Here is a 27,646-nt window from a genome sequence, read left to right as displayed (position 1 = left end):
GCACACAGATGCACATATATAGAAGCATACAGACGTATGCAGATACTGAACAAATAATCCAAGAAGAGGGACTATATGGAGAACGGGGCATCAGGATTGCTGGAAGACTCAGGAACAACTTGAGATATGCAGATAACATAACCTTGCTTGTTGAAACTGAAGAGGACTTGATGCACTTACTGATGAAGGTCAAAGATTACAGCCTTCAGTATGGATTATGTCTGAATATAAAGAAAACAAAAATCCTGATCTGATTAACAATGTCATGATAAATGGCAAGGAAACTGAAGTTGTCAAGGATTTCATTCTACTTGGATCAAGAATCAACACCCATGACCATACAACCCAGAAATCCCACTCCTCGGAATATACCCTAGAGAAATAAGAGCCTTTACATGAACAGATATATGCACACCCATGTTTATTGCAGCACTGTTTACAATAGCAAAAAGCTGGAAGCAACCAAGGTGTCCATCAACAGATGAATGGTTAAATAAATTATGGTACATTCACACAATGGAACACTATGCATCGATAAAGAACAGTGAGGAATCTGTGAAACATTTCATAACATGGAGGAACCTGGAAGGCATTATGCTGAGTGAAATTAGTCAGATGCAAAAGGACAAATATTGTATAAGACCACTATTATAAGTTCTTGAGAAATAGTATAAACTGAGAAGAACATATTCTTTTGTGGTTACGAGAGGGGGGAGGGAGGGAGGGTGGGAGAGGGTTATTTACTGATGAGTTAGTAGATAAGAACTACTTTAGGTGAAGGGAAGGACAATATTCAATACAGGGAAGGTCAGCTCAACTGGACTGGACCAAAAGCAAAGAAGTTTCTGGGATAAACTGAATGCTTCGAAGGTCAGTGGAGCAAGGGCGGGGGTTTGGGGACTATGGCTTAAGGGGACTTCTAAGTCAATTGGCATAATAAACTCTGTTATGAAAACATTCTGCATCCCACTTTGAAGTGTGGCACCTGGGGTCTTAAATGCTAACAAGTGGCCATCTAAGATGCATCAATTGGCCTCAACCCATCTGGATCAAAGGAGAATGAAGAACACCAAGGTCACACGATAACTATGAGCCCAAGACAGAAAGGGCCACATGAACTAGAGACTTACATCATCCTGAGACCAGAAGAACTAGATGGTGCCCGGCTGCAACCGATGACTGCCCTGACAGGGAACACAACAGAGAACTCCTGAGGGAGCAGGAGAACAGTGGGATGCAGACCCCAAATTCTCATAAAAAGACCAGACTTAATGGTCTGACTGAGACTAGAAGAATCCCAGTGGTCACGGTCCCCAAACCTTCTGTTGGCCCAGGAGAGAAACCATTCCCGAAGACAACTCATCAGACATGGAAGGGACTGGACAATGGGTTGGAGAAGGATGCTGATGAAGAGTGAGCTACTTGTATCAGGTGGACACTTGAGACTGTATTGGCATCTCCTGTCTGGAGGGGAGATGGGAGGGTGGAGAGGGTTAGAAACTGGCAAAACGGTCATGAAAAGAGAGACTGGAAGAAGGGAGCAGGCTGACTCATTAAAAAAAAAAAATGTTAGGGGGAGAATAAATGGGAGTATGTAGTAAGGTGTATACAAGCTTATATGTGACAGACTGACTTGATTTGTAAACTTGCACTTAAAGCACAATAAAAATTATTAAAAAAAAAAACAAGAATCAACACCCATGGAAACAGGAGTCAAGAAATCAAATGACCTATAGCATTAGGAAAATCTACTGCAAGAGACCTATTTGAAGTATTAAAAAGCAAAAATGTCACTCTGACAACCGAGGTGCACCTGACCCAAGCAATAGTCTTTTCAATTGCCTCCTATGCATGTGAAAGCTGGACAAATGAAAAATGCAGACTGAAGAATTGACACATTTGAATTGTACTGGTGAAGAATACTGAATATACCGTGGACTGCCAAAAGAACAAACAAATCAGTTTTGGGGAATGTGCAGCCAGAATGCTTCTTAGAAGCTAGGATGCAGAGACTTCGTTCTTCTTACTTTGGACACATCATCAGGAAAGGCCAATTGCTAGAAAAGGACATCATCCTTGGTAAAGTGGAGGGTCAGTGAAAACAAGGGAAACCATCCATGGGACAGATTGGCAGAACAGCTGCAACAATGGACTCAAACATACCAAAGATCGTGGAGATGGTGCAGGACCAGGCAAAGATCGTGGAGGTGGTGCAGGACCAGGCAAAGATCGTGGAGGTGGTGCAGGACCAGGCAAAGATCGTGGAGGTGGTGCAGGACCAGGCAAAGATCGTGGAGGTGGTGCAGGACCAGGCAATGTTTTGTCCTCTTATGCATAAGGTTGCCACGATTGGAGCCAACTTCACAACAACTGACAACAACAGCAACAACCTGCCTTTCCTGCCTCATCATATTTAAGAGTAAGCCTTGTGTTAGAAGGGTATTTTGGCTCATGTTGAGATGCTCTGAGTTCAGAACACCAGAAGCAGCAGAGGCCAGTGACACTTATTCTTGTAGATGGAACTGGACTGTTTTGTGGGGCCACAAAAATTTTCTTGGATGAAACCCATGGATAAACCCCTAACCTATTACATGTGTTTTCCTTCAGGTTTGGTGTGCTTTACTCTGTAAGGTGGTTAAAACATATTTATCAAATATCATAAAATAATTGAATTACATCAATCTTCATCTTATTTTATCTCAGAAAATAATTAATAGTCTATTTCCCATCAACAAATATACATATACACACATGATGAAAATGTTTATATATCAACTTAAAATGTTCAAGGGGGGTACATTTTTTTTTTCAAACTGCTTTTGGAAACACACAAGCAAACTCTGAAGACCACTGTCAATAAGTGATGTATGAGTATTCACTAAAAATCACGAAGGGACTGCATCTGGCAGGTGAAGAAAAATCAGCTTTTTGAAGATGTGGCGCCTGCAGTGGCCTCAAGGGGCAGCAGTGAGGGTGGGGGGGCAGTGGGGATCCCCCAGGCAGAGTGTCCCGCAGGAGCAGGCTCATGGCTCCTGAGAAGGGAAGGGGACATGAAGGCAGCAATCTTGTGAGGAAACATGAAACTTTTATAAAAACTAGGGTTCAGATTTTATAAGTAGAAGAGATTAGAAAACACAATAAGGAAAATATGAGAGCAAGCACTCTTTTAGATTCAAAGGTTGGGCAAGTCAAGGTAGGTCACCAGAGGAAGAGGTTAATCATCTGGCTTGCGTTTCATTCATTTATTCAAATAAAAATCAAATATTTCAAAACTCCAAAATGATAAATAATACTGTCACTATTACTTAATATGTCGATAAAGATAAATTTAATCAATAACTATTCTCTTCCTAAAAAACACAAGGAACTTAGTACGTTTAAAATGTAATCTTCACCTTCTCACTTTCCATATTAATATTGTCTAGTGTCTTAGTGCCAACAAAGTTTCTCAGACCTCCGTCAGTCATTATTACAGTTACTTACTTGGGTGTTATAAATTTTTGTACACCTCCATGGTTTTTATTGAGGTTTTCCTTATTGAAATAACGTTTGTGCATTTCCACAATACTTATCTACATCTCAAGCCACAATAAAGACAACTAATTTTTAAAAAAAGTTACAACAAAATAACCCAAATACTCTGAGTGTTTTCTTTCACCTCCCCCCACCCAGAATTTCAAGACCCCTGTGAAATAACATGAATGAAAATAGTTTCTTTGAGATCTAAGTTTGCTATATTTTTGGAGGTTTTTTTTTTTTCTCCTTAAACAAAAGCTACTTGTGTAAAATTATTTTTAGTGAAGAATTTCAAAATATTGAAAGTAATTGTTATAGTCCCTAAAAGAAACTCCTTCTGATACACACACGTATACACTCCTAACAATGCTAAAAAACTAGATAGGTTTATATGTTAATAAAATCCCAAATAAGGACTTAAAAATAAAGTCATTTTAGAAGTAACTTTGGGTGTTCCCATAACACGTATGCTATGTGATAATTTAAATCTCAATCATGAGTTCTGTAAAAATTATACACACATACAACTTATTTTATATTAAGAATATGTGTGTGTGTACATATACAAACGTAAAACCATAAGGTTATCAAAGCGATATAAATGTTCTAAATGTTGTTGTCAGGTGCAGTCAGGTCAGTTCCAATTCATAGCGACCCTGTGCACAACAGAACGAAACACTGCCCGGTCCTGCACCATCCTTACAATCATTGTTATGCTTGAGCTCACTGCTGCAGCCACTGTGTCAATCCACCTCGTTGAGGGTTTTCCTCTTTTCCGCTGACCCTGTACTCTACCAAACATGATGTCCTTCTCCAGAGACTGATCCCTCCTGACAACATGTCCAAAGTATGTAAGACAGTCTCGCCATCCTTGTTTCTAAGCAGCATTCTAGTTGTACTTCTTCTAAGACAGATTTGTTCATTCTTTTGGCAGTCCATGGTATATTCAATATTCTTTGCCAACACCACAATTCAAAGGCAGTTCTAAATGTTAAGGAAACTTTAAAAAAAGTATCTTTTCTGTTTGTAAAATAGAGATGGAGTAAGTCCTACCTGGTTGTGTTGTTAGGAAATTGTTTTGGAAGCTTGTTAATAAACCATTGGTGAACTCCTCACACCACTGTGCTGTCACCTGTGTGAGCAGTGAGCCATGGGTGTGCGTCGAGAGAGGAATCACCTGCAAGCTTTGAGCCCGTGGGCACAACCGCTCACCAGTGGAGATCTGCGTCCTACGGCCTGCATGTAAGTATGTCCTAGGTATCTAATTTTTAAGAACGTAAGCACAACACCCTTGTAGCACTTCAAGAGTGATAGTAATTCTTTAAATTCATCACATACCCATACACTATTGACTCTTGGGCCCTTCTCCTAAGCTGACAGCTGCACTTCTGAAACCCCACTGGGTGGGGCTGATCACGCAGAGACAGCAGGAGTTCCCTTTGGCTCAGTCCCACTCTACCTTCTGCCCCCTTGGTTCAGATCCTTACTGGTGACTTTGAGGCATGTGGTCAGCCTCTAGACAAGCAGAATGCTTAGGAAGCTCTCTGCCCATCACGGACAGGTGCAGAAGCAGGCCAAGTGCACGTCTTTCCCTGATCTCCTCTTATTTGCCTTCTGCTTCTCTGTTATTATTTTTCTCTTTGCCAGAAGATCACTTCTCAGCCCCATTTTGTCTTCCACATCCCTGTTATTCTTATCTCAGAATCTGGCTTGGAAGAAACCTGTAGAGGGGGAAACTTGTCTGGTCCTTGGACCTCAGCCACGTGCTCACTGGCTTTGTACACAGGGAAGGCCTCAGAGCCCAAGCTGCAGACACGCCGATCCTTTGTTGCTACCACAGCTGCTCAGTCTCTGCGAAGTCCAATATGCTTTTCCCTGCTTCTGAGTATAGCTCATTGTCTTTCCAACTCATGTTCTTTTGTTTTAAAGTTAACGATGATGATGGTAATCTCTGTGCTTTGGAGGGGGGCTGCAGAATACTGATGAAAATGTCAGTGGTTCCCCTTGTATTTGTACATCCTCACAGGAAGGAAGCGTTAGCAAGTTAGAATGTATGTACCTTTATGAAAACGGTCCCAGTCTACACTTGGGCTAGCGCCCATATTGCCGAATTACTATTGAGAGATGTGTCTTTTGGAATCCCTACGATCATAACAATAATAAGAATTGTAGCTAATATTTATTGTAGGTTTGCTTGGGGTCAGGCACTATTATAGGTCCTTTACATGTATCATTTAACCTTTGTAATAGTTTTAGGAGGTAGATCTCAATGAACTTCAGTACTGCCATTTTACAGATGAGGAAAACGCAACTCAGTGAAGTTCAATAACTTGCCCTAGGCCACACATCTAGAGGGCCACGGAGCTGCTACCCAGGCCTGGGCAGTATGACTCTAGAGCCTAGACTCTCCTAATCACTATCCTTGATTGCCTCTTGGGGGAAATAAAGCATGTTTGTATACAGAAGGACTCTTAGGGCCAAATTTCAAAGATCTGATTGTGACCGTGCTGGATAAGCAATTGCCTTTTTGTGAGTAAAACCATAACGGGGCAATGTCCAGCGTAACTTGTACTTGAAACTGAAATGTCAGAGGAAGAACTGCTGGAAACTCCATCCACCTACATGTACCTATATCTCGCTTTTCTTCTGTGTGGACTATCTTCAGCCCTCCCCAGCTCTTTTACGGATGTTTGCAGTTTCCAGTGGTGCCACTCTGGATGGGGATGCAAGGGCTGCTATTATTATGGACATGGAAAGCAGGTTGAAAGGGCAGACAAATTGGATTTGAGTGATGGGGGGTAAAGACTAGGTCTCTGCTGTGGAATGAACCATGTCCCCCTCCAAATAAGTGTTCTAAATCCTAACCTTCATACCTGTGGTTATAATTCCATTTGGGAATGGGCTTTCTTTATGCTAACTTAGAAGTATTAGTGTAGGGTGCACCTTAAATCAATCTCTTTTGCGATATAAAAGAGCAGAGTAAGCAAGCAGCAGTTGGGGGAAGACAGATGTCATGCCACATGATTGTCAAGGAATAGATACTTAAAGGAGAAAAGGACCTTCCCCCAGAGCCAACAGAGAGAGATGCCTTCCCCTAGAGCCGGTGCCCTGAGTTTGGACTTACAGCCTCCTAAACTGTTTGTTTGTTAAAGCCACCTACTTGTGGTATTTCTGTTTTAGCAGCACTAGATGACTCAGGCAGCCTCCAAAGAGAAAGTTTTATACAGGAAAGAATCAAAGGGCTGGTAGGCAGCGTTGGGGCACAATCTGTTCTACAGTGATAGAGAGAGCAGTTCCAGAGGGAGTTGGGATCTCCAAACCCTGGGATGGGCTGTATGGAAATACGGCATCCAGAGCTGGACGAGGCTTAGAAAAAGTACCTGTCACTTCAGCAGGGAGGAACACAACACATGTTCTCAGCACAAGGCCCTCCTGCTGGTGGAGTCACAGAGCCTCATCAGTGCTTGTCCAAAGACAGCTCTCAGAATCTCGGCTGTGATGAGGGGAGCAGGCAGAAGGCCATCAAGGAGGAAGGCAAGAATAGTGTCCTTAGGATGGCGGGCTCTGGAAGCCCAGGGAGCTGGCTGCTGTCTGTCAAGGAGGAGTCAAGGGAAGGCAAGAGCCTACACTCACAGGCTTTGGGGACTCCTGCCATGGAAATAAAAGCTTTCATTAGTCTCCATCTTCTTTAATTAAGCTTCTCTCAATACACAAGTGGGATCAGCCTTTATTAAGAAAAAAGAGAGTAAGTCTAATAAGGAAACCCTGGTGGCATAGTGGTTAACCAAAGGGTTGGCAGTTTGAATCCGCCAGGCATTCCTTGGAAACTCTATGGGGCAGTTCTACTCTGTCCTATAGGGTCGCTATGAGTCGGAATCGACTCGACAGCACTGGGTTTGGTTTTTGGTGTTTAAGTCTAAATAAATGAATACAACAGCGATAAGCTGACTCTCTGGACGTACCTCAGGGCAAGCAACTGCGAATGTTCGGTGGCACTGCAGGGCATTGAGAAGTCCCAGCAGCATCCTTTCGAAGGGGAAGGCAAGAAACACAAGTAGCTTACGTGGCCAGAAACTTCCTCCATTGTTTGCTGCCTTGACAAAAGTGTCCAAGACTGTGCCGATGGGTGATGAAGGGACCTGTCCTGGAGTCAGTAAAAGTGGTTCTAGGTCTGCACCAGGTCTCTATTTTTTCATCTGTTAAGTGGGGTGAGCAAGAGGAGGGTAGAGAAATTGGCTAAAGAAGTTCCCAAATCTGGTGTTGCACCAAAATCCTAAGCCGGTAGTAGTTAGACGTCATTCATACACAGTGCTTGCCCACTCTGTGTAATTCCTGGCATCACTGCTGGACTGCCTGTACAGCAATGAGCCAGGCACTTGTTAGGGGCACAGAAATATGTATTCAGTTCTGGAAAACCAGGCCTGAAAGGAGTGGCTTCACTGTGCAAGGGGCCATGGTGCTGGAGTCCAGCCCCCTGGACATGACATGGGTATTTAGGTGCAGCTCTGTCCTCTCAAACACGGATCCTGGAAGATGTGACCTCATCCATCTGTCTTCAGCATACGAGGTTTCTCCTAAGTTGAACACCACGCATACTTTGATAAAATATTAATGTTGATCCATACAGTTTGCAAATGTTTTGCATACGTGAATCACTTGAACTTACATATGAATTAGGGTCACTTAAATCAATTTGTGCTTTAAGTTTTAACTAAAAAACAAGGGAGCTGGACTGTAAGTTTCTATGAGGAACACCTGTAAAGTACTGTTTCAGATTTCAGAAGCATTTGGTTTAAGACAACCTAAAACTGGTCCTGCTTAACAACAGAACCTTGGTTGTCTTCACATGATTCTGTATTTACTTAGGTTCCATTCTCGAGGGCGATGTTTCTGCTACGGCAGCTGTAACAACATGGCTGGGTGTTACCTAACATGAACTATTTTTGGCTTCAACTTTTAATTTGCAACCTATCTTTAAACGTTTCCACCATGAATGAGCAAGCTTATTAGAGGCCACGGATGAGTGGTGCCTATGGAGCTGGACCTTTTGGCTAACCTGCCAGTATCTTTTGAAATTAACCTGGTGAAGAAAAACTGGTGTTTCAAAGTAAGTTTGGGATAAGCTGTTGATTGCATTTGTTTATCTTTCTCTTTAAAAACCACAGATGGGTGGTAGAATGCAAGACAGTCCTGCACAGAGAACCTGGCACTGGGTATATGGGATATTTAGCCCTCCTGAGAGTCTACTGTCTGCCTGTGTATACATCACACTTTTAAAAAGCCTCCCTATTTATATCTGTAAACTAAAGAATTCTCCATTTCACCAGGTAATACTATTAAATCAGTCTCAAACAGGACATGGTAAATGAGTCCAAAACTTAACCTACAACCCACTGACAATGTGGGAACAACCTGGCCAGGAAGAAAAATGCCAGCTAATGTCGAATTTGTATGCGAAGTGCAAGCTGCACTTGTGCTCGGAACAATGAAAACAAAAGTTGTTTACTGAAAGGTGAGCTTTCGATTTAAGAATTTTTTTTTTCTTTCAATTCTACTGCAAAATAATTTCAAATGTTTATCTCCATCTGGAGGCCAGCATGCTGAAGACAAAGGCTTCTGTATACCATATACAAAACTTCCACTGACACTCTGACAACTCTCAGCTACAATAATGACTTGCCAAGAAAAGTGGACTAGCCGGAGCACTGCTATTTATTGGCTCAGATGCCTGAAGGAGAACTTTGAGCTGGGAAAATATAAGCCATATTTATCTTTCTGAAAATCCTTACGTTCACACCACGCACAATACATGTAAGAAATGTAGAAGGGAAACAGATTAACAGCGAACACCATGTAGTCATTCTAGCAAAGTTTCAACTGCTGTGCAGTAATTAACACTCTAACTATTTCTACTATAAACCATCATTTCCCCACATTTTTGTTATTTCCATGTAAAAGTGTGCTCCTAGCTGAAAGTATTTGAGGACAATTTTTTTAGGGTTTTCTTTGTCAAATTATTGACAAATTAGGTATATATACATACACACACACACACATATATATATCCGTATATATATATGGAACCCCTGATGGTGCAGTGGTAAGAGCTCAGCTGTTAACCGAAAAGCTCGGTAGTATGAATCCATCTGCCACTCCTTGGAAACCCTATGGGGCAGTTCTACTCTGTCCTATAGGGTCATTACCAGTCGGAACCGACTCGATGGAACCTAACAACAACAACAACGACATATATATATGAAGCCTGGTGGCGTAGAGGTTAAGAGCTCAGGTGCTAATCAAAAGGCTGGCAGTTCAAATCCACCAGGTGCTCTTTGGAAACCCTATGGGGCAGCTCTACTCTGTCCTATAGGGTCACTATGAATCGGAATCGAGGCAGTGGGGTTTTTTTTTTTTAATACATATAATAAATTACAGACAAATAAAATGGATTATATAAGCTGTACATGGGGGATAGACTTATACAAAGAACATCAGTGTAGAGCTAAGCAAAGTTAGTTGAACAAGATGGGACTATCCCCAAAGACAGAGCCATGATCATCTGATATACCTAAAGAAAGTGTTCATAAGAATAGATGACCAGTCCTTAACTTAGAAAAGAGTCACAGATGTCAAAGATAGTGATCCTAAAATCTGCCCCAGGAAGATTTTGTCGGGCCAACGTGAGATACCCTGCCTGTCTGGTTGGACTATTCTACTGCCTAATTTGTATCTCTTTTTTTTTACATATTAACTATCCATTCATTCATTCATTTACTTACTCTACCAGGCAGCTGGTACATACTTGTTTGAATAAAGGAATGAACTTGGTGGCCCCTTCTTTTGAAGCCCTGGTCATCGATCCACCTCCTACCCATGCTTCCTCCCCTTTAGCTGGCTGGAATGCCCTTGCCAGGCTGTAGTGTTGTTCTGTCTGATGGACAGTTGTATTTCTCATTGTAAATAAATATCTGGTGTCTGGTTTTATACATTAGTTCCTGCAGAATTTACCAATGTGACTTGGAGTCTTCAAGTATGATACTGAGCATTCGGAATCTCTGAGCTTGAAAGGCTGGTGGCTATAAGGTCAATGACATATTGTGGAGAACCTGTCTGGGCAGTCAGTTCTCCACAAGCCACTGTATGAATTGGTCCATGGCTGCTTAAAAAAACACAGTGTACGTGAGAAATGAAAGTTTACGTCACTATTTCAAGGTTTACCCAAGACTACTTACATTTTCAAATGTGAACATTAGTAATTAGTAAGACCTACTTTGTGTTGTTTGAGGACAGTTTCAAGCCAGCAAAGGACAAATGTATTTATTTTGCAAAAATTTATATGGCATCTACTATGTGGATTTGAACTGCTGACTTTTTGGTTAGCAGCCAAGCTCTTAACCACTGTGCCACCAGAGCTCCAACCAGGTGCTAAGCACTGTCCTAAGTTATTTAGAAATATTAGCTCACTTAATTTGTATGACAACCCTATAAGGTGGGTTACCACCATCTTCCTTCATGATGAGGCACGGAGATGTTAACTAATCTGTATGGCAACCCTACAAGGTGGGCTATCACCACCTTCATTTATGATGAGGCACAGAGATGCTAAGTAATCTGTTATGACAAGCCCACAAGGTGGGCTATCACCACCTTCATTTATGATGAGGCACAGAGATGCTAAGTAATCTGTTATGACAAGCCCACAAGGTGGGCTATCACCACCTTCATTTATAATGAGGCACAGAGATGCTAAGTAATCAGTATGACAATCCTGCAAGGTGGGTTATTACCACCTTCATTTATGATGAGGCACAGAGATGCTAAGTAGCTTGTCTAAGGTCACACAGTGGAGGTGTCAGAATTTAAGCCCAGACAACGTGTCTCCAGAGTCCAGCTGTGCTGCCTATCACACGTACATGGCTTTCACTGTGTGTTAGGCACTGCTCTACACGTTACATACATTAGCTAATATAATCCCCGTGGCCGCCTACAGGAGGCAGTACAGTGAAGTGGTAATGAGCTCTGATGCTATAGTTCTCAATAGCTGGGTCTGAATCCAGCTCTGCCCTTCACCAGGTCTGTGACCTGAGCAAGTTACTCATGTTTCCATGCCTCAGTTTCCCAACCTGTAAGCTGGGAACCATAATAGTACCTACTGCCCATGTTTGTGGTGAAAATTAAATGAGTTAATGCATGCAAGGTGCAAAGAACATTGTCTGGCACACAGTAAGCACTATGTAAGTGTTTGCTCTAATAATGCTTATTATTACTGTTTACCAAACACTGGGCCTCGGTTAAATAATCTTGGGGGGGTCCAATAACATTTCCGTGGCAACACAAGGGTTTGGACCCAGGCCTTCTGGCTGCAGCAAATGTGTTACTTCCAGTATACCATGCTTTTAAAGAAATAGGGGGATGTGCTACTCCAATCTCTTGTCATTCATTGAGAGAGAGGGTTTCCTAACATAAATGTTAAAATTGTTGAAAAGTGGGCAAAGCTGTAAGCCTTTCAGAACAAATGCAAATAACACTCGGGCAGAAAACCCAGCTGGAGACAAACAGGAAGCCCAGGCCTCCATGACCATGGTTCTGAGAATGCACTGCCTCATGGCTAGTACCTGCCAGTAGCCTAAAATAAGGAGAATCTACGCTGAGAGGGTAAAATACTAACGAGTAAACCACTACTCCAGGGTCTTTCAGTGAGAGGTTAGGCATGAAAATAATTTGACGTGCTCAGAGGTGTATTTAACACTGTTATAAACGATGCATAACATTTTTTAATCCCTAAGTACGCTTTTATTGTTTTAAAGGCATATTAAGTCTATGCTTTCTATTTTACCCTAAAATGGCTTTAAGTTTCTGACCAAAGTGCCAGGGATCTTAACTTGATGTACACACAGAAGCTAAGTTAATTCATAAACGGGGTTCGGGATGTCTACGAACCACCTCAGGTGGTATAAACTGTTGTGTACGCGTGCATGTATGAAGTGTTTTCTCTGGGGAGGGGTCTATAGACTTCATCAGATATGGAGCGGAGCTCTGTGACTCCAAAAGGCGAGAACCACTGGGCGGAGCATGATAGAGAACGTGGGGAAGACACGGGGGCAGCCCTGTTTCCACACAGGCATGTGGCACCCACAGGGTGCTGCACGGAGCTAGTATAGATGGTGACAGAGAGAGGCTCCACATGACAAGATCAAGGCTGCGGTCAAAACCCCAACCAAGCAGCCAACCCTGTCACATTAACAAAATTCAGGAAAAAAGAAACAAGGTAGGCTTCACCATACATATGCACAAGAAGTACAAAATTTGTGGATTTAAAAAAAAGTTCAAGTTATAGCAGCTAAGAAAATTTCAATTAAGAGGTATTTTCAAATATGACTGTATCATAGAAAATTTTCACTTTAGCTTTGTTGTAGTGGAAAGCACCATAACTTATCAGGAAGGGGGTGAGTCCTAGATTCATTTTAGTAAAGATGAGCTGTGTCATTTTTAGGGGCCAGCTCCATAAAGCCCGTGTAGGAGACAGCATAGAGTATAAGGAGAGAGAACATAAGCCCACACCTTGTGTAGAGTGGGGTGCTCTTACCTACGATTCCTAGACAAGCACAGGAGGATGAGGGCAGAAAGCCCCGATCCCGGGCACTGCAAGTGCTCAACCACACACCAGCTCTGTTCTTATGGCCCCCTTCCTCCCCATGGCCCCAATCCTTCTACTTATGAAATGAGAAAGTAATATCTAAAATGGTCAGAGGATAGATATTAATTACAGCAGAAAGCTCAATATATAAGAGGCAGTTAATATTTATTGAAGGAATGGATGAATAAATAAGCCAAGTTTCAGAAAGGGAAGTATTATATCATCTAAAGCTACTAATATTGAAAGAAAATGTATTTACGACTTTTTATTCAATGAGACAGAAAAAACTCAACATTTTTTTTTTTCCTTTCATTGTGCTTTAGGTGAAAGTTTACAGCACAAATTAGTTTCTTATTCAAAAATTTATAGACGAATTGTTTTGTGATATTGGTTGTAATTCCTGCAATGTGTCATCACTCTTCCCCTTTCCACCTCAGTTTCCCTGTCACCATTCACCCAGTTTTCCTATCCCTTCTTGCCTTCTCCTGTTTGCTTTTGGGCAGGCGTTGCACTTGATTGAACTAAGAAGCACATTCCTTGCTTGAGTTATTGTTTTACAGGCCTGTCTAATCTTTGGCTGAAAGGTGGACTTTGGGAGTGGCTTCAGTTCTAAGTTAGCAGGGCGTCTGGGTGCCATAGTCTCAGGGGTTTCTCCAGTTCCTGTCAGATCAGTAAGTCTGATTTTTTTTTTGGAATTTGAATTTTTTTCTACATTTTTCTTCTACTCTGTTCAGGACCCTCTATTGTGATGTCTGTCAGATGTTGGGAGTGGCAGCCGGGCACCAGCTAGTTCTGGGTTCAGGCTGGTGGAGGCTGTAGTTCATGTGGTCCATTAGTCCTTTGGACTAAAATTTTCTTTGTGTCTTTGGTTTTCTTCATTCTCCTTTGCTCTGGACAGGATGAGACCAATACGTGTATCTTAGGTGGATGCTCACAAGCTGTTAAAACCCCAGATGCTATTCACCAAAGTAGGATGTAGAACATTTTCTTTACGAATTATGTTACGCTGAGGCCATGGTCCCCAGCCCGTGGCCCCAGTAACTTGGTCCCTCAAGGTTTTTGGATGGGTCTAGGAAGTGTCTATGACTTTGCCTTGGTCAAGCTGTGTGGACTTTCCCTATACTGTGTGCAAAAACCAAAGTTTTTTGACACTGTAATATATTTAATATTAAAAAACATATTTTAGCTGTATGCAACCTGGATTATGGAATAAAATACGTAACTGCCAATTCATCCCTACTGCCATGATTGTGATCTAAATTCATTTCTCTTCTAGATTTTTTTGTGGTTATTCCCTAACTGGTATCTTTGTTTCCAGTTTTTCTCTCCAGAATAACTCCGTACCAGTGAAATTTCTCAAAGTGCTGTTTTCATCACCACGTGGCTTAGAACCGCCTTGTGTTTCTCCCTCCCTTCTTTTAAATAACACTCCTTATTCACTGCCTTTAAGCAACTGTGCTCACTTTACCTGCCAGTTCTTTTTTCTTAGACCCTTCAACTCATAGTTTCTTAAATGAGACATACAGATTTTTCAGAGGCAATGGCAGGACTCTCACCTCCCTGTGAGAGACTTGGGTTCCATTCCCGGCCAAGGCACCTCAAGTGCAGCCACCACCCACCTGTCAGTGGAGGCTATGATGCTGAACGGGTTTCAGTGGAGCCTCCAGACTAAGACTGACTAGGAAGAACAGCCTGATGATCTACTGCCAGAAATCAGCACATGAAAACCCTGCAGATCGCGATGGTCTTAGCATTTCATTCCACTGTGCATGTGGTCACCATGAGCTGGAGGATGATTCAATGGTGGATAACAACAAGGGGAATGGCTTGATTTTAGTAAGTCCATGAACCCCTGAGATTCTATGTAAAATACTGGGTAGACGCGAATTTTTCTGAGAAAATCTATTTCAACGAGTGATCAAAAAGATCCAAGATGCCACAAAGGTTCAGAACCTGGCCACCTTCAGTCAGGCCTCCCCCCATCCCCTGAACTCTGAAGTCCTCCCATTCTACCCAGTCCTCTGACAATGAAAGCCTTCCTTCTATGCTCTCTGAAGACCCACTTCCTTCCCAAGCCCCACCTGGCCACCTCCATCCACAGACATCTCACCCTTTGCCAGGCTCACACAAAATACCCAGTTACATGTGAGCCATCTGGGTTTGATGATCACGAAATCAGTGAAGTGACCTCCAGATTTCACAACGCATGCTTGTTCTCCCTGAATAACTGACGGGTAAGCTCCTCCAGCAGGTATTCTTTAGTACTTTTGTCTGGCTCTAGCACACAGGTGATGCTGAGAAATGCTGGCTTCAGAGTGAGCCGTGCTCATCATATACTGGCAGTGTTTCCTTTGACAACTGCCTTGCACTGTCTTCCTCTGAGTTATCTAAAGCAGGACTCTTTTTATGTCAGTTTTAAAAATATACTAAACAATGAAAAGAACATTTCCCCAGGGTTCCAGGAGGCTAGGGGTAGGCCCTGTTTGCCCACCTTGCGGCAGGCAGGAGCTCCATCGCGTCACAGTGCAGGGGCAGCTCTTCACATGTGCAGCTACCTCTAGCCAGCGGCCCATACGATCTCTATGGGTTGTACTATGATTGAGAAATACCATCAGTTACGGGCAATCCTACCACCTGTGCACTCATCTGCCTCTGACCGTGAACCACTGGATCTAGGCACAGGCATCAATAACAGACGTGATTTCCTCCCTCCGACCCCATTTGCTAAATAATAAATCTTGAATGTTACAATTTTATTAATGTCTGGCCAACAGATATGATGAAGTTAACAATGGATCATCAATATATTTAACCACCAAAGAAAACAGTTAGGGGGGAGGCAGAAGAAGAGCATATGAGAACGGCAACAAATCTGGCTTGAATCTGATCCCTTCGATTTGCAGAAACATTGCCATTATTACCAAAGTTCAAAGTCAGTTACTGGTAGAAAAATCAATAACGAAAGAGACCAAGAAGATAAATGCATGACATGCACTTTGTATTGAAGGCACTTGGTGAAAATCTGATCTGTGTATTTCTAACTCTTGGGAATAAAACTGGTTGTCAGTAAGCTGGACCATTCACATAGTTTCATGGGTTCTTGCTGTGAATAGATTTTAAAGGATTACATCAGTGCAAAAGAGAGAGAACAAAGAGAAGTGAGAGAGATTTTAAAATTGCTTCTGCCTGTTAGTCTTTATCACTGACTTTAATAGACTCTTCGGGAGGAGCTTTTGTTTTTTAACGAAGGCAACCCACGAGCATAGTCTATCTGTCCAAACTAATTACTGCAGATTATCAGAAATCTTTATTACTGGCAAAATTGAGGCCTTTGGTTACATTATGCTCGTGGAACATACCAGAAAACAGATTCTAATTTTCTAATCTGAACATCATGGACTGAATATATTACTCTTAATAATATGTGTGTGCATTGACTACCTATGATATTAAAGATACTTGCTCATTTTCTTCCCTTTCTGCTGTACTCAACAACAGTAATGTCGGTACTTTCACTTTGGAAATGCCCATCTGTAGCAAGCCCTGGCCCTGGAGAAGGAACAGGTGATTGCAGCTCTGATTGGCAGTCCATTACAAATGGACAGCATTGCCATTTCTTAGCAGCCTACAAATATATCTGCTCAATAACACCTGATAGTTGAATGCTGCCATAAAGGGCTACTGAGAAATTAAGTATCATTCAAACCAATTCCTTGTAGGCCAGAGAGTAGCTTCCCTACCAGCATTTTCCTTGGAAGAATAATCTCCCTCAGAAATAAAGGGGTGGAGTGAAAGCACAAAAGAAAGGCAGGTGAGGGGCCACACAAGAGACTTCTGGGGTTTCAGTTTCTTTTTTTAGCTGGTTGTGGAGTTACATTAATCTAGAGGTCCCTCGGTCTTAAAAATTCATGTAAGATGTAACTTTATGTTCCTGCTCTCCTGTTAATCAAGTTATTGGATAAATAAGAATCTCTGGGGTGGTTTGTATATTTTACAATTAACTTTTCACATAAATTCTAAAAACTGCTAATTTTTAAATTATTGTTAGATTTATTAAATGAGATCTGTTATGACAATTACTTTAGAACATCCTGAAAGCCATTGGTGTGGATTTCAAAGGACTAATAGTGGGTTCCTTTTAATGGCATTGCTTAATTCCACCTGGAGGCAGCAGCGTACAGGCGAAGACCACAGGACCAGGAGTCAGAGCTTCCCGGTCCACGTCCCTGTTCTGCCCCCAGGGGTAAGCGCATAAACCGGCACTGTGTCCTGAAGACTTCAGCTCCTCTGCGTAAAATGCGTGTTCACCAGGTGTCTCCTCTGTGCCAGGATAACACTGGGCACTCCATATATGCCATTTCATCCGAATGGCAAGGCCACCCTGCAAGGAGCCCTTGTTGACTTCATTCACATAGGAGGAAGCACACTCGCAGCTCAGCCAGGTCACATTGACCCAGGGTGCAGTGTCCGTCAGTGGCCATGTAAGGCTGTGGACTCTGTGTGGTGCCACCCAAGTTCTCAGGGCACCTGTGTGGTCCAGGAATGATAAGGCTCCACAGCTGCCCCATTTCAGCCACACCTACGCTTTTCACTCCAGAGCTTCATTGTCCAATATGGTATGAACCAACTATGCATAGCTATTAAAATTGAAATTTAAAATTCAGTTCCTCAATCAGAGTAGCACACTCCGAGCACTCAGTAGCCACGTGTGACCAGTGGCTACCATATTGGACAGCACAGACGTAGGACATTTCTACCATTACCAAAAGTTTTACTGGGCAGTGCTGCTGTAAGTGTTTAAATTCTGCTCTCTGGCCACAACCGCCTCTTCTCATATCATATCCCTCGTCCACTGAACCTGGCTTCAATCCTTGAGCTCCTTCCCACTCCTCATGGTCCGCTGGACATCTCAACCACCCCAGCCTCCAAGCCTTGCCTTTCTAAGCACTGTTTTCTTGGCCCCTGGTCCCTTTGCTCCTTGACTTTCTGCTGTGCACCCCTGCTAATCCCTAACCTTCGGCAGATCATGTTCTTTTGATTTCCATGCTCTTGTTTCTGGGATATAATGTATTACTGGAAAAAATTGAATGGTCCAATAGAGAGAATGTATGCCCTACAACCTTAACTGGGTCCTCTCTGCTTCTTAACACCACTCCTTTAGTTCATCTTTGACTGACTCTCTAGCTCATCCCTCACAACGCCTACTTCCCTAAAGCCTCAGGACTTGCGTTACCCTCACTCTCTGCAATCACCTGCCCCACTGTCATTGGGACGATAACACAAACACCACTGCCATGAGCGTCCTTAAAGCTTTTCTTGGTTTTCCTTTAGCCAAGGTGGTCCAACAACTGCTTTCCACCTGGGAGAACTAATTTCCTACTTTCAGGTCTGGGCTTATGATGTCTCCCTCTTTTAGAAGTCTCCTTCCCATCTCCACCTCTGCCACAAAGCTGTTTTTGGATCATCCCACCTGAAAGCAACCTCTTTCTTCTCTGGATTTCTCTAACATTTTACCTGTAGCTCCCACAGAACTGTTTAACTGATTTTTTTTTTTTTTTTAATGTTCAGGTGACTTCCCACCGCCCCACTAAACAATGGCCAAAGTGAGAGCGGGATGCTTGCCAGAGGCAGCTTGCATTCCCAGAAGTAACTAGCACAGTCCTTTGTACAGACAGTATGCAGTTCATACTCGTTGGATGAATATCTATATATCTGTTTTTGCAAATGTCAAATTAATTCCTAGTAGAGATCCTGAATCCAATAATGGACTGATGAACACCTTTCTTCTAATGATCTCAACATGAAGTTCTAACCAAGCTGGTACATCGAAAAGAAGGATGTATGTGCTGATGACTAGAATTGCAATAACTGGTGCTACAGCAATGTACACTATCTGTCTGGGGGAGGGTAAGACAGGTACGCAATGACAGAGAACGGGCAGACAACCAAAGAAAGACAGCAATGCTGGAAAAAACTTACCTTGGGTAGCAATATAATGATTGGGTCGATGATAACCCTAAAAATAAATGAGAAAGAATATTTGACAAACTTAAAATCGATAACCAACACAGAAGTCACAGGCTAAGTTTTCTAAAATGAATGTACACACAAATACCAAGAGTCACATCACCTGAAAGGTACATTACTAAACCCAGAGCCACTGAGCTCTCTCAACAAGTGAAGGCGCTTCAAATAGAATCGTTGTGATGCTTTCACAGGAGGTGTGACGACTTAGTCCTACACAGCTATGAGATGACAGATGAGCAGTAAACACTAACAACTTCTGGATTCTCTGGAATAACATGACCGCAGCTCTTATTAGAGTGCAAACAGGCTGGAAATGCGCAATAGAATTTCATTTGTGGTGGGATGTTACTGGCAATGTGCCAAGGGTTTAACACATATTCCGTTGCATCGGTATAGACAGTTATATCAATAGTAATACTAAAAACCATTCTTAAACACTGCTAATGCCGTAACACAATGCTGCAGCAAGGGCCTGACATTAAAGAGGCAAAAGTTTTGCTAGACCCAGTCCTTTTATCATAGCACTGTAAGAAGACGGGGAAGATGAAAACTGAGACTGAAAAAGCAGAGAGCAAAGAACATTACAGGAGAATTGTCTGGGAAAGATAAAGCCAACTCAGAGAAAATTACCCATTACATCACCACAGGCCTTAAGGCTTTCCATTTCTATCCCCTGAAATTACCGAAAATACTGTGCCCAAAGACAGCAAGAAAACAGCATACATAAACTGGGAGAGGAACTCCAGATTTCTCAAACAAGTTAAAGGCCTATCTGTTAGATTTTTTGCTCAAAAAACAAGTCACCAACAAAAACAAACATAATACATGCTTTTAAATAACTGACCTGCTGCAGGTCTCAAATAATAGAATCATGGCCCATATTAAGTGGAATGATTTAGACAATCACTCATTTCCTGCTAACTGATAGGCACCACAAGGGCCAGAACCTTGTCCAGGGCCTGGCGAGGTACCTAGCAGATAAATAAAAAACTTGTTGTATTGAGTCAATTCCAACTCATAGCAACCCTACAGGACAGACTAGAACTGCCCCTTAGGATTTCCAAGAAGCGGCTGGTGGATTTGAACTGCTGACCTTTTGATTAGCAGCCAAACGCCTAACCACCACACCACCAGGGCTCCACCTAGTAGATAAAAAAATAGGAGGAATTTATTCAATAAACCAAATTAATCCATACAGTCCATAAAGACCTCTCAGTCTTCATCTTCATAATCTATCTGCAGCATGAACACAGTTAATCCCCCGGAATACTTTCTTTCCCTTGGCTTCCAGGATATCCCATGCTCCTGGTTTTCCTCCTACTTACCTCCCTAGCCACTCTTTCTCAGTTTCATTTGTTGGTGCCTGCCCCTTTGACCTTGATGTCAATGTTTGAATGCCCAGTGTTTGAACTTTTTCTCTAGCTACAATCACTCCCTTGGGAATCTCATCCAGGCTTATGCCTTTAAAGATCATCTGTATACTGGTGAATCCTATATTCTTATTTATAGCCCAGATCTTTTCCCAGGAATCCAGACTTGATATCAAATTGCCTACGCAACATTTCTGCTTTGATGTCTAATACATATACTTAAAGATGCATCCGTCTAAAACTGAATTCTTCATCTTCTCCCTATGCCCCACCCAAATATGCTCCCCTCGCAGTCTTCTTAGTTAATGGCAACTCCCAATCTTGAAGGCATCCTTGACTCTTTCTATGCCCCTGTACCTAATCTGTCAGCAAATTCCTTTGGCTCTATCTTTGAAACACATCCAGAATGCTAAATTTCTCATCACTTCCACTGCTACTGCCCAGGCCAGCCGCCATCCTCTCTGATCATTTCACAGCCACCCATCAGGTCTCCTTGCCTCTCCTGCCCACTTACTTTATCCTTCTCCCAGCAGCCAGGTGATGTCACTCATCTGCTCAAAACCACTCTACTGCCTGCTCACCTCACTTACAGTAAACGCCAAGTCTTTCCTATTACTCACGTCACCTGGCACCATGATCTCTGGACCTCAGCTCCTACCACCTTCTTCCTTCACACCAATCCACCAACACTTGCCTCTTGCTGTTCTTCATGTTTGCAAGTCATGCTCCACATCAGGGCCTTTGCATGACCATTTCCCACTCCGGAATGTTCTTTACCCAGGTATCTGCATGGTCCCATCCCTCATCATCTCGGCTCAAATGTCACCTTCTCAGAAGAACTTACCCCAGCCACTCTATTCCAAATTGCAACCCCCTCCAAGCCTGGCACTCCTTTTACCCTCTTAAGGCTTTATTTTTCTTCATAGTGACCCTATATATACTACACATAAATAACTTATTTAATTTATTATCTATTGATCCTGATTAGAACATCAACTCTATTAGGTTAGGTTTTTTGTTTTTTTTTGTTTTTAAATCTGATTTGTTCAGTTATAATTCCAGCACCTAGAATGTAAGCGGCACATAAGAGGCATTCAGTAAGATTTTACTGACTGAATGTATCAAGGGGCCCCGAATATTGACTCTTCTCTCTATTGAAATAAAATTAAAACTTATTATTCTGTATTTTCCTACTTTTATATCTTTGTTCATATTATTTTCTCAGGATGGAATGCCTTCTCTCCTCTGTAACTCTACTCATGCATTCTTTAAGTTCAGTTCAAATCTCTGCCTCTGTAATGCCTAGTCTGATCATATTTACTCCATCAGTCAGTGACTCATCAAGCACCCACTAAGTGCTCACTTTAGTGCAGGCATGTGCCAGGTGCACGGAATAGATATACAGATGAGTAGGACACCATTCCTGTCCTCAAGGGCCTAGTAGGGGTTGTAGGAGCTAGCATGGGGTGTGAACAGGCTCCACTGGAACCTCATGAAAGAAGGTGGCTTACGAGTCGATCAGGAGGCAAGAGGGCTTGGAGAGGATGTTGTTTTTACATGTCAGATTCTAAATTGTGAGCCCCTGGGGAGAAGGTAACAGGTTTTAGACATTTCTGAGTAGGCCCATAAGGTATACACTAAACATCTGCTGAATGAAGGAACAAGTACAACGCACCTTAGAAACTCTGCTTTAATAAAACAAAAAAGTAAAAAACCTGTGTTGGGTATGTTTTTGGCCATTATCAAAATGGTTCAGAGGGATTTTCTTGATATATGAGATAGGAATTGTTTAAATAATCATCCCCTAAGCCCTTTTTTTTTTTTAAGCCCTACTCCCAAATCTGTAACTAAACATGTCAAGCTTTTCTTTCCAATTAGCATTAAAAATAACATAGCTATTTTTAGATAAGTCTTTTCTAGAGATTGTTACATTAGTTACTTTTAGTAGTATCCAAATAATACTCAGCAAAGGAAATAAGACAATCCATATATATGGGTAAAACGTGTCCATGAAAGTACTGCAGGACCTTGAGATAATAAGACGGCAAAACACGGACTGGTCCTTACAAAACTACAAGGGAGCTGAAATCTGTGCAATGTTAACCTGGGTCTTCAAGGTACCGGCAACTTTCCCTTGATTTTCAGTCTACTTTTGATTTCATTCATTCTTTCAACTGAAAACATGCTGTCTTCTAAAGAATTTATTCCAGTGTAAAACATTAAGTTAACATGATGCAGAACGAACAAAGAGGAGTCTTCAATAATTAAATAGCCTACATATTTAATGACATGTCTTGCTTGCATGAGAAGTCCTGGTTAACAGCTGCAGGCTACTTTGAAGGCAGCTTAAAAGTGCAGTGATGACAAGAGGTTGAAATCACCATATTAGGAATTATAGAGTTTTGTCCCATTAATATGCAAACAGATTTTTTAAGTGTCAAATAATCCAAGTTGTTGACAAAAAATGGAAATAACATTTTCTTGGTCTACATAAGCTTGGAAAGCAAAGAAGCCACAAAATGTTAGAGAGAAATTCACCCAGAAATAGGCTGGCGTTAGCACAGAAGTAAGCATGTCTTCATTGTTAAGTTCTGCAGCATAGGTGTCTGGGGCAACATGAACATCTTTGCTCCTGCATCTGGCCCAACGTGTGTCCATCAGTCTTAGGGCAGACACATGATCTGGTCAGAACAGGTGGGTTTATTGACAGTTTCAAAATACGTACATCAATATAATTTCCATTGATATAGTCCGAGTTGGTGTCTCCTTCTACTGTCTGCAGCCTCACCCGGGAATGATCATCTGCAAAGAAAAAGGAAGGGAAAACAACGATTAGGTAAAGCAACTGCTATGCTGCTCAGAGCCCACGCATGTAAGCACACGGCACAGGGATCATCTACACCTGCTGTTTTACAGGTAAACAGGGCATCTCAGCTTCCTATAAGACTGGGAAGGACTTAGAATTCTTTACACTTTACAGTAAATCCCATTAACTTATTCTTTGATCATTTACAGACGTGAAGCATTAAAAAAAGGTTTGAAACTTTTATATAGAATCCTCTGAACCATAACAAATTCTATTTTTTTTTTTGGATCAGAACTTTCAGCAACTTCACTAAATCACATACACACCCTGAGATTGTGAAGGTCGCCTATGACATCCACCTAGACAAATGATGGTTATAAACCCACAGCCCAGCCTTCGGTGATGGCTCTAGCCTTGGTCATCTTCCATGTGTTCTCTAAGCCCTCCATCTGCACCTGGAGCATCCGGGCAAGATAGTGCTGCCACTCATAAGCCATGTAAGTACAGGTCAGTTAATAACTCTACCCAGACTCAGCCTCCTCATCTGTAAAAAGGGGAGGTTGGTGCCTGCCTCAAATTAGTCTGTTTTAAGGATTAAATCAGTCCCTGCTGATGACATCCAGAGTGAGTCAAAGTCTCAGACAATATTCTGTGATCCACGGGATTTTCATTGGCTGAATTTCAGAAGCAGATCACCAGGCCATTCTTCCTAGTCTGTCTTAGCCTGGAAGCTCTGATGAAACCTGTCCACCACAGGTGGCCCTGCTGGTATTTGAAATACTAGTGGCAAAGCTTCCAGCATCATAGTGACATGCAAACTACCACAGTAGGACAAACTGGCAGAAGGTGGTGGTCTAATTGCTGGAAAAGAACATGTTTGGTCAAGTAGGGGGCCAGCAAAAATGAGGGAAACTGTCGATGTGATTGACACAAGAGCCACAACAATGGACTCTAACTACCAATGATTGTGAAGGTGGCACAGGCCTGGCGGTGTTTCGTTCTGTCACACATAAGGTCGCCACGACTTGGAGCCAGCTCAGTGACAACTAACAATAAAAACAAGAATTCAATGGGAATGTAAATTGCCAAGCATGATGCTGACACACAGTAAGCACCCTGTATCGATGGAGATTAGCTCTATTCAAAAAAACTTCTCTGAATGAAAAATGTTCTCCACAAATACTGTCAGGACATCGCATTTATTTCTCTGAAAATCCCTATTTTTTTAAAAAGAGATTACTAGAAGCTCCGTAAGGGTAAGAGTTTTCCCGTTTTGCTTGCTACTCTTTTCCTGGCACCTGAACAGTGTCTGATTAGTGCCAGAACAGAGTAGACTCATGTATTTTCTAAATGAATGGAAAGTGAACATTTCATTTTTTAAAAAAACATGAGTTTTTAAGAATTATTTTTCTGCATTCATGTTCTTTTTAAAGCTTACACCAGGACCCAATACTCACAACAGATAAGTCAGCTGCTCTGAAAGGGAGTCCCTTCAGGTCTCAGTAGAGGGGTGGCATGAGAACCCCACTTTGCAAACCCCTCTCCAGGTGTGCCAGGGCAGTGGGAGGTCCACTTCTAAAACGCTGCCTCTTTTCCTGAGACCCACTTCACTTAACACTTCATTGGGTGCGTGGGTGAGAAATGAAGTCCACAGTCCGAGAGAAGAGTCAGGAGACCTCCAGTTAGAACATTTTAACCCCAATCCCTGGACAAAGAGTTGCCTTGGAATTGCTTGGCTTAACATGCCAATGTGTGAAAGCAAAAACTTTCTATTGGTCCCAAAAGTCCACCCTGCTGGATGCATGTTGTGACTGTTTTCAACAGGATAGGCAGAAAGACATCTGTGTCAGTTTTCTAACCTCCTTCCTAGACAGGGCTGTTTACATCATTTCATGACAGTCATATTATTCCATGCCAGTGCCTTAGGCTGAGCTGGGGCTCAATACGTTCACCTGGAATGCGGTGACCAACTGTGCCAGACATGGAAAAAGCTGGCAGAAGCCTCGCTCTCCTGCTCTGCTCAAAGGAGAGCACGGTGTGGTTTTATGTGTATGAGCTGTGGGGTCAGGTGTGTGTGAGCTGTGGGGTCAGGTGCATATGAGCTGTGGGGTCAGGTGTGTGTATGAACTGTGGAGTCAGGTGTGTGTGAGCTGTGGGGTCAGGTGTGTGTGTGTATGAGCTGTGGGGTTGGGTGTGTATGAGTTGTGGGGTCAGGTGTGTGTTTGTATGAGCTGTGCAGTCAGGTGTGTGTGTATATGAGCTGTGGGGTCGGGTGTGTATGAGCTGTGGGGTCGAGTGTGTATGTGCTGTGGGGTCAGGTGTGTGTGTGTATGAGCTGTAGGGTCAGGTGTGTGTGTGTATAAGCTGTGGGGTTGGGTGTGTATGAGCTGTGGGGTTGGGTGTGTATGAGCTGTGGGGTAAGGTGTGTGTGTGTATGAGCTGTGGGGTTGGGTGCATATGAGCTGTAGGGTCAGGTGTGTGTGTGTATAAGCTGTGGGGTCGGGTGTGTATGAGCTGTGGGGCTGGGTGTGTATGAGCTGTGGGGTAAGGTGTGTGTGCGTATGAGCCCCAGAGTTAGGTGTGTGAGTTAGAATCCTAGCTCTGTCACTTGTGATTTTGGGCAAGGCACTTAATCACTCTGTGCTTCAGTTTTCTGATCTGTAAAGTGGGAATACACAGTGCCTACCTCATGGGATTATTACACACATTAAAATAGTACAGTAATAACGATGTAGTCAATGTCACTAAATGGGGCATGCAGAAACTTTGAATTGGTGTATGTTTTGAAGTTGTCAATGATTTCATTTTACTTGGATCCACAATCAACGCCCATGGAAGCAGCAGTCAAGAAATCAAAAGACACATGGCATTGGGCAAATCTGCTGCAAAAGACCTCTTCAAAGTGTTGAAAAGCAAAGATGCTACCTTGAAGACTAAGGTGTGCCTGACCCAAGCCATGGTATTTTCAATAACCTCATATGCGAAAGTGGGACAATGAATAAGGAAGACAGAAGAAGAATTGACGCCTTTGAGTTGTGGTGTTGGCAAAGAATATTGAATATACCATGGACTGCCAAAAGAATGAACAAATCTGCCTTGGAAGAAGTACAACCAGAATGTTCCTTAGAAGCAAGGATGGCGAGACTGTGTCTTACATACTTTGGATGTGTTGTCAGCAGAGATCAGTCCCTGGAGAAGGACATCATGCTTGGTAAAGTACAGGGTCAGAGAAAAAGAGGAAGACCCTCAACAACACCGTGGCTGCAACAGTAGGCTCAAGCATAACAATTGTGGGCATGGCACAGGACTGGGCAGTGTTTTGTTCTGTTGTACACAGGGTCGCTATGGATTGGAACTGACTGGATGGCACCTAACAACATCAACAACAATGTTTTGCTGTGTATATTCTCAACAACAAATAAATAGAACTATATATAAAAAGAAATACAAAGAGATAAGAAAAAACCCTATATGTAGTGATGAGTGTCAGTTATTGCTATTATTAAAAAAAATAAAACATACTATATAACAGATCCTGACAATTTTCTCCTCACAGTTTTCACAGTTGATGTCCAAACAGACGATACGAACCCCAAGAATTGACCTATATGCATTCAGAATTTTTCCTCACAGTGATCAGCTTTAAGAACTAGTTTCCCACCTATAGGGCAGTTCTACTCTGTCCTATAGGGTTGTTACAAGTCAGAATCGAACTGATGGCAGTGGTATACTTATGGCTGTGATCGAATTTGGGAATGGGTTTTCTTTGTTATGTCAATGAGGCCATTTCAGTGTAGGGTGTCTCTTAAGCCAATCATCTTTGAAATAAAAAAGAGCAGCTCGAGCAAGCAATCAAACAAGCAGAGATGAGGGAAGACAGATGCCAACCCACATGGAGATCACGAAAGAACTGAGGAACAGAGGCTGAAACAGAGCCAACAGAAAACGAAGACTTCTCATAGAGCCAGCAGACTGAATTTGCTATGAGTCGGAATCGACTCGACAGCAGTGGGTTTTGGGTTAGCTTCCTAAACTGTGAGAAAATAAATTTGTTTGTTAAGGCCAAAAAAAAAAAAAAAAAGACTAGTTTCCCAGAACACATTCTGCTTACAGCCAGAAGTTCTCTATATACATTTTGCCCTTGTCGTAGGGGAGGTGAGTTGTTGGTGCCCTGGACCGTGGGGATTGTGGGTTTTTGTATTTATGAGGCGAGCTGGTGCAGACACACAGCTACTCACAGGGCGAAGCCATAGCAGTTCTGCTGGCAGAGCCGTTGGAGCTTACCAAACG

General features: G+C 42.4%; 1 protein-coding gene across 3 annotated transcripts in view; it reads right to left on the bottom strand.

The window, feature by feature from the left end:
* Positions 1-27,646, bottom strand: part of PTPRM (protein tyrosine phosphatase receptor type M) — a 943,724-nt gene that overhangs the window by 83,495 nt on the left and 832,583 nt on the right. For all 3 annotated transcript variants that reach the window (XM_064294704.1, XM_064294702.1, XM_064294703.1), the window contains 2 exons: positions 23,276-23,352; positions 19,133-19,169 (listed from right to left, as the gene is read on the bottom strand). In XM_064294704.1, the coding sequence (XP_064150774.1) occupies positions 19,133-19,169; positions 23,276-23,352 (114 nt within the window). The remainder of the gene's footprint in view (positions 1-19,132; positions 19,170-23,275; positions 23,353-27,646) is intronic.

This window comes from Loxodonta africana, chromosome 11 (genome assembly GCF_030014295.1).
Source record: "Loxodonta africana isolate mLoxAfr1 chromosome 11, mLoxAfr1.hap2, whole genome shotgun sequence".
Taxonomy (NCBI): Eukaryota; Metazoa; Chordata; class Mammalia; order Proboscidea; family Elephantidae; genus Loxodonta; species Loxodonta africana.
The sequence above is the reverse complement of the archived record's forward strand: the minus strand, read 5'-3'. Positions and strand labels throughout refer to the sequence as shown.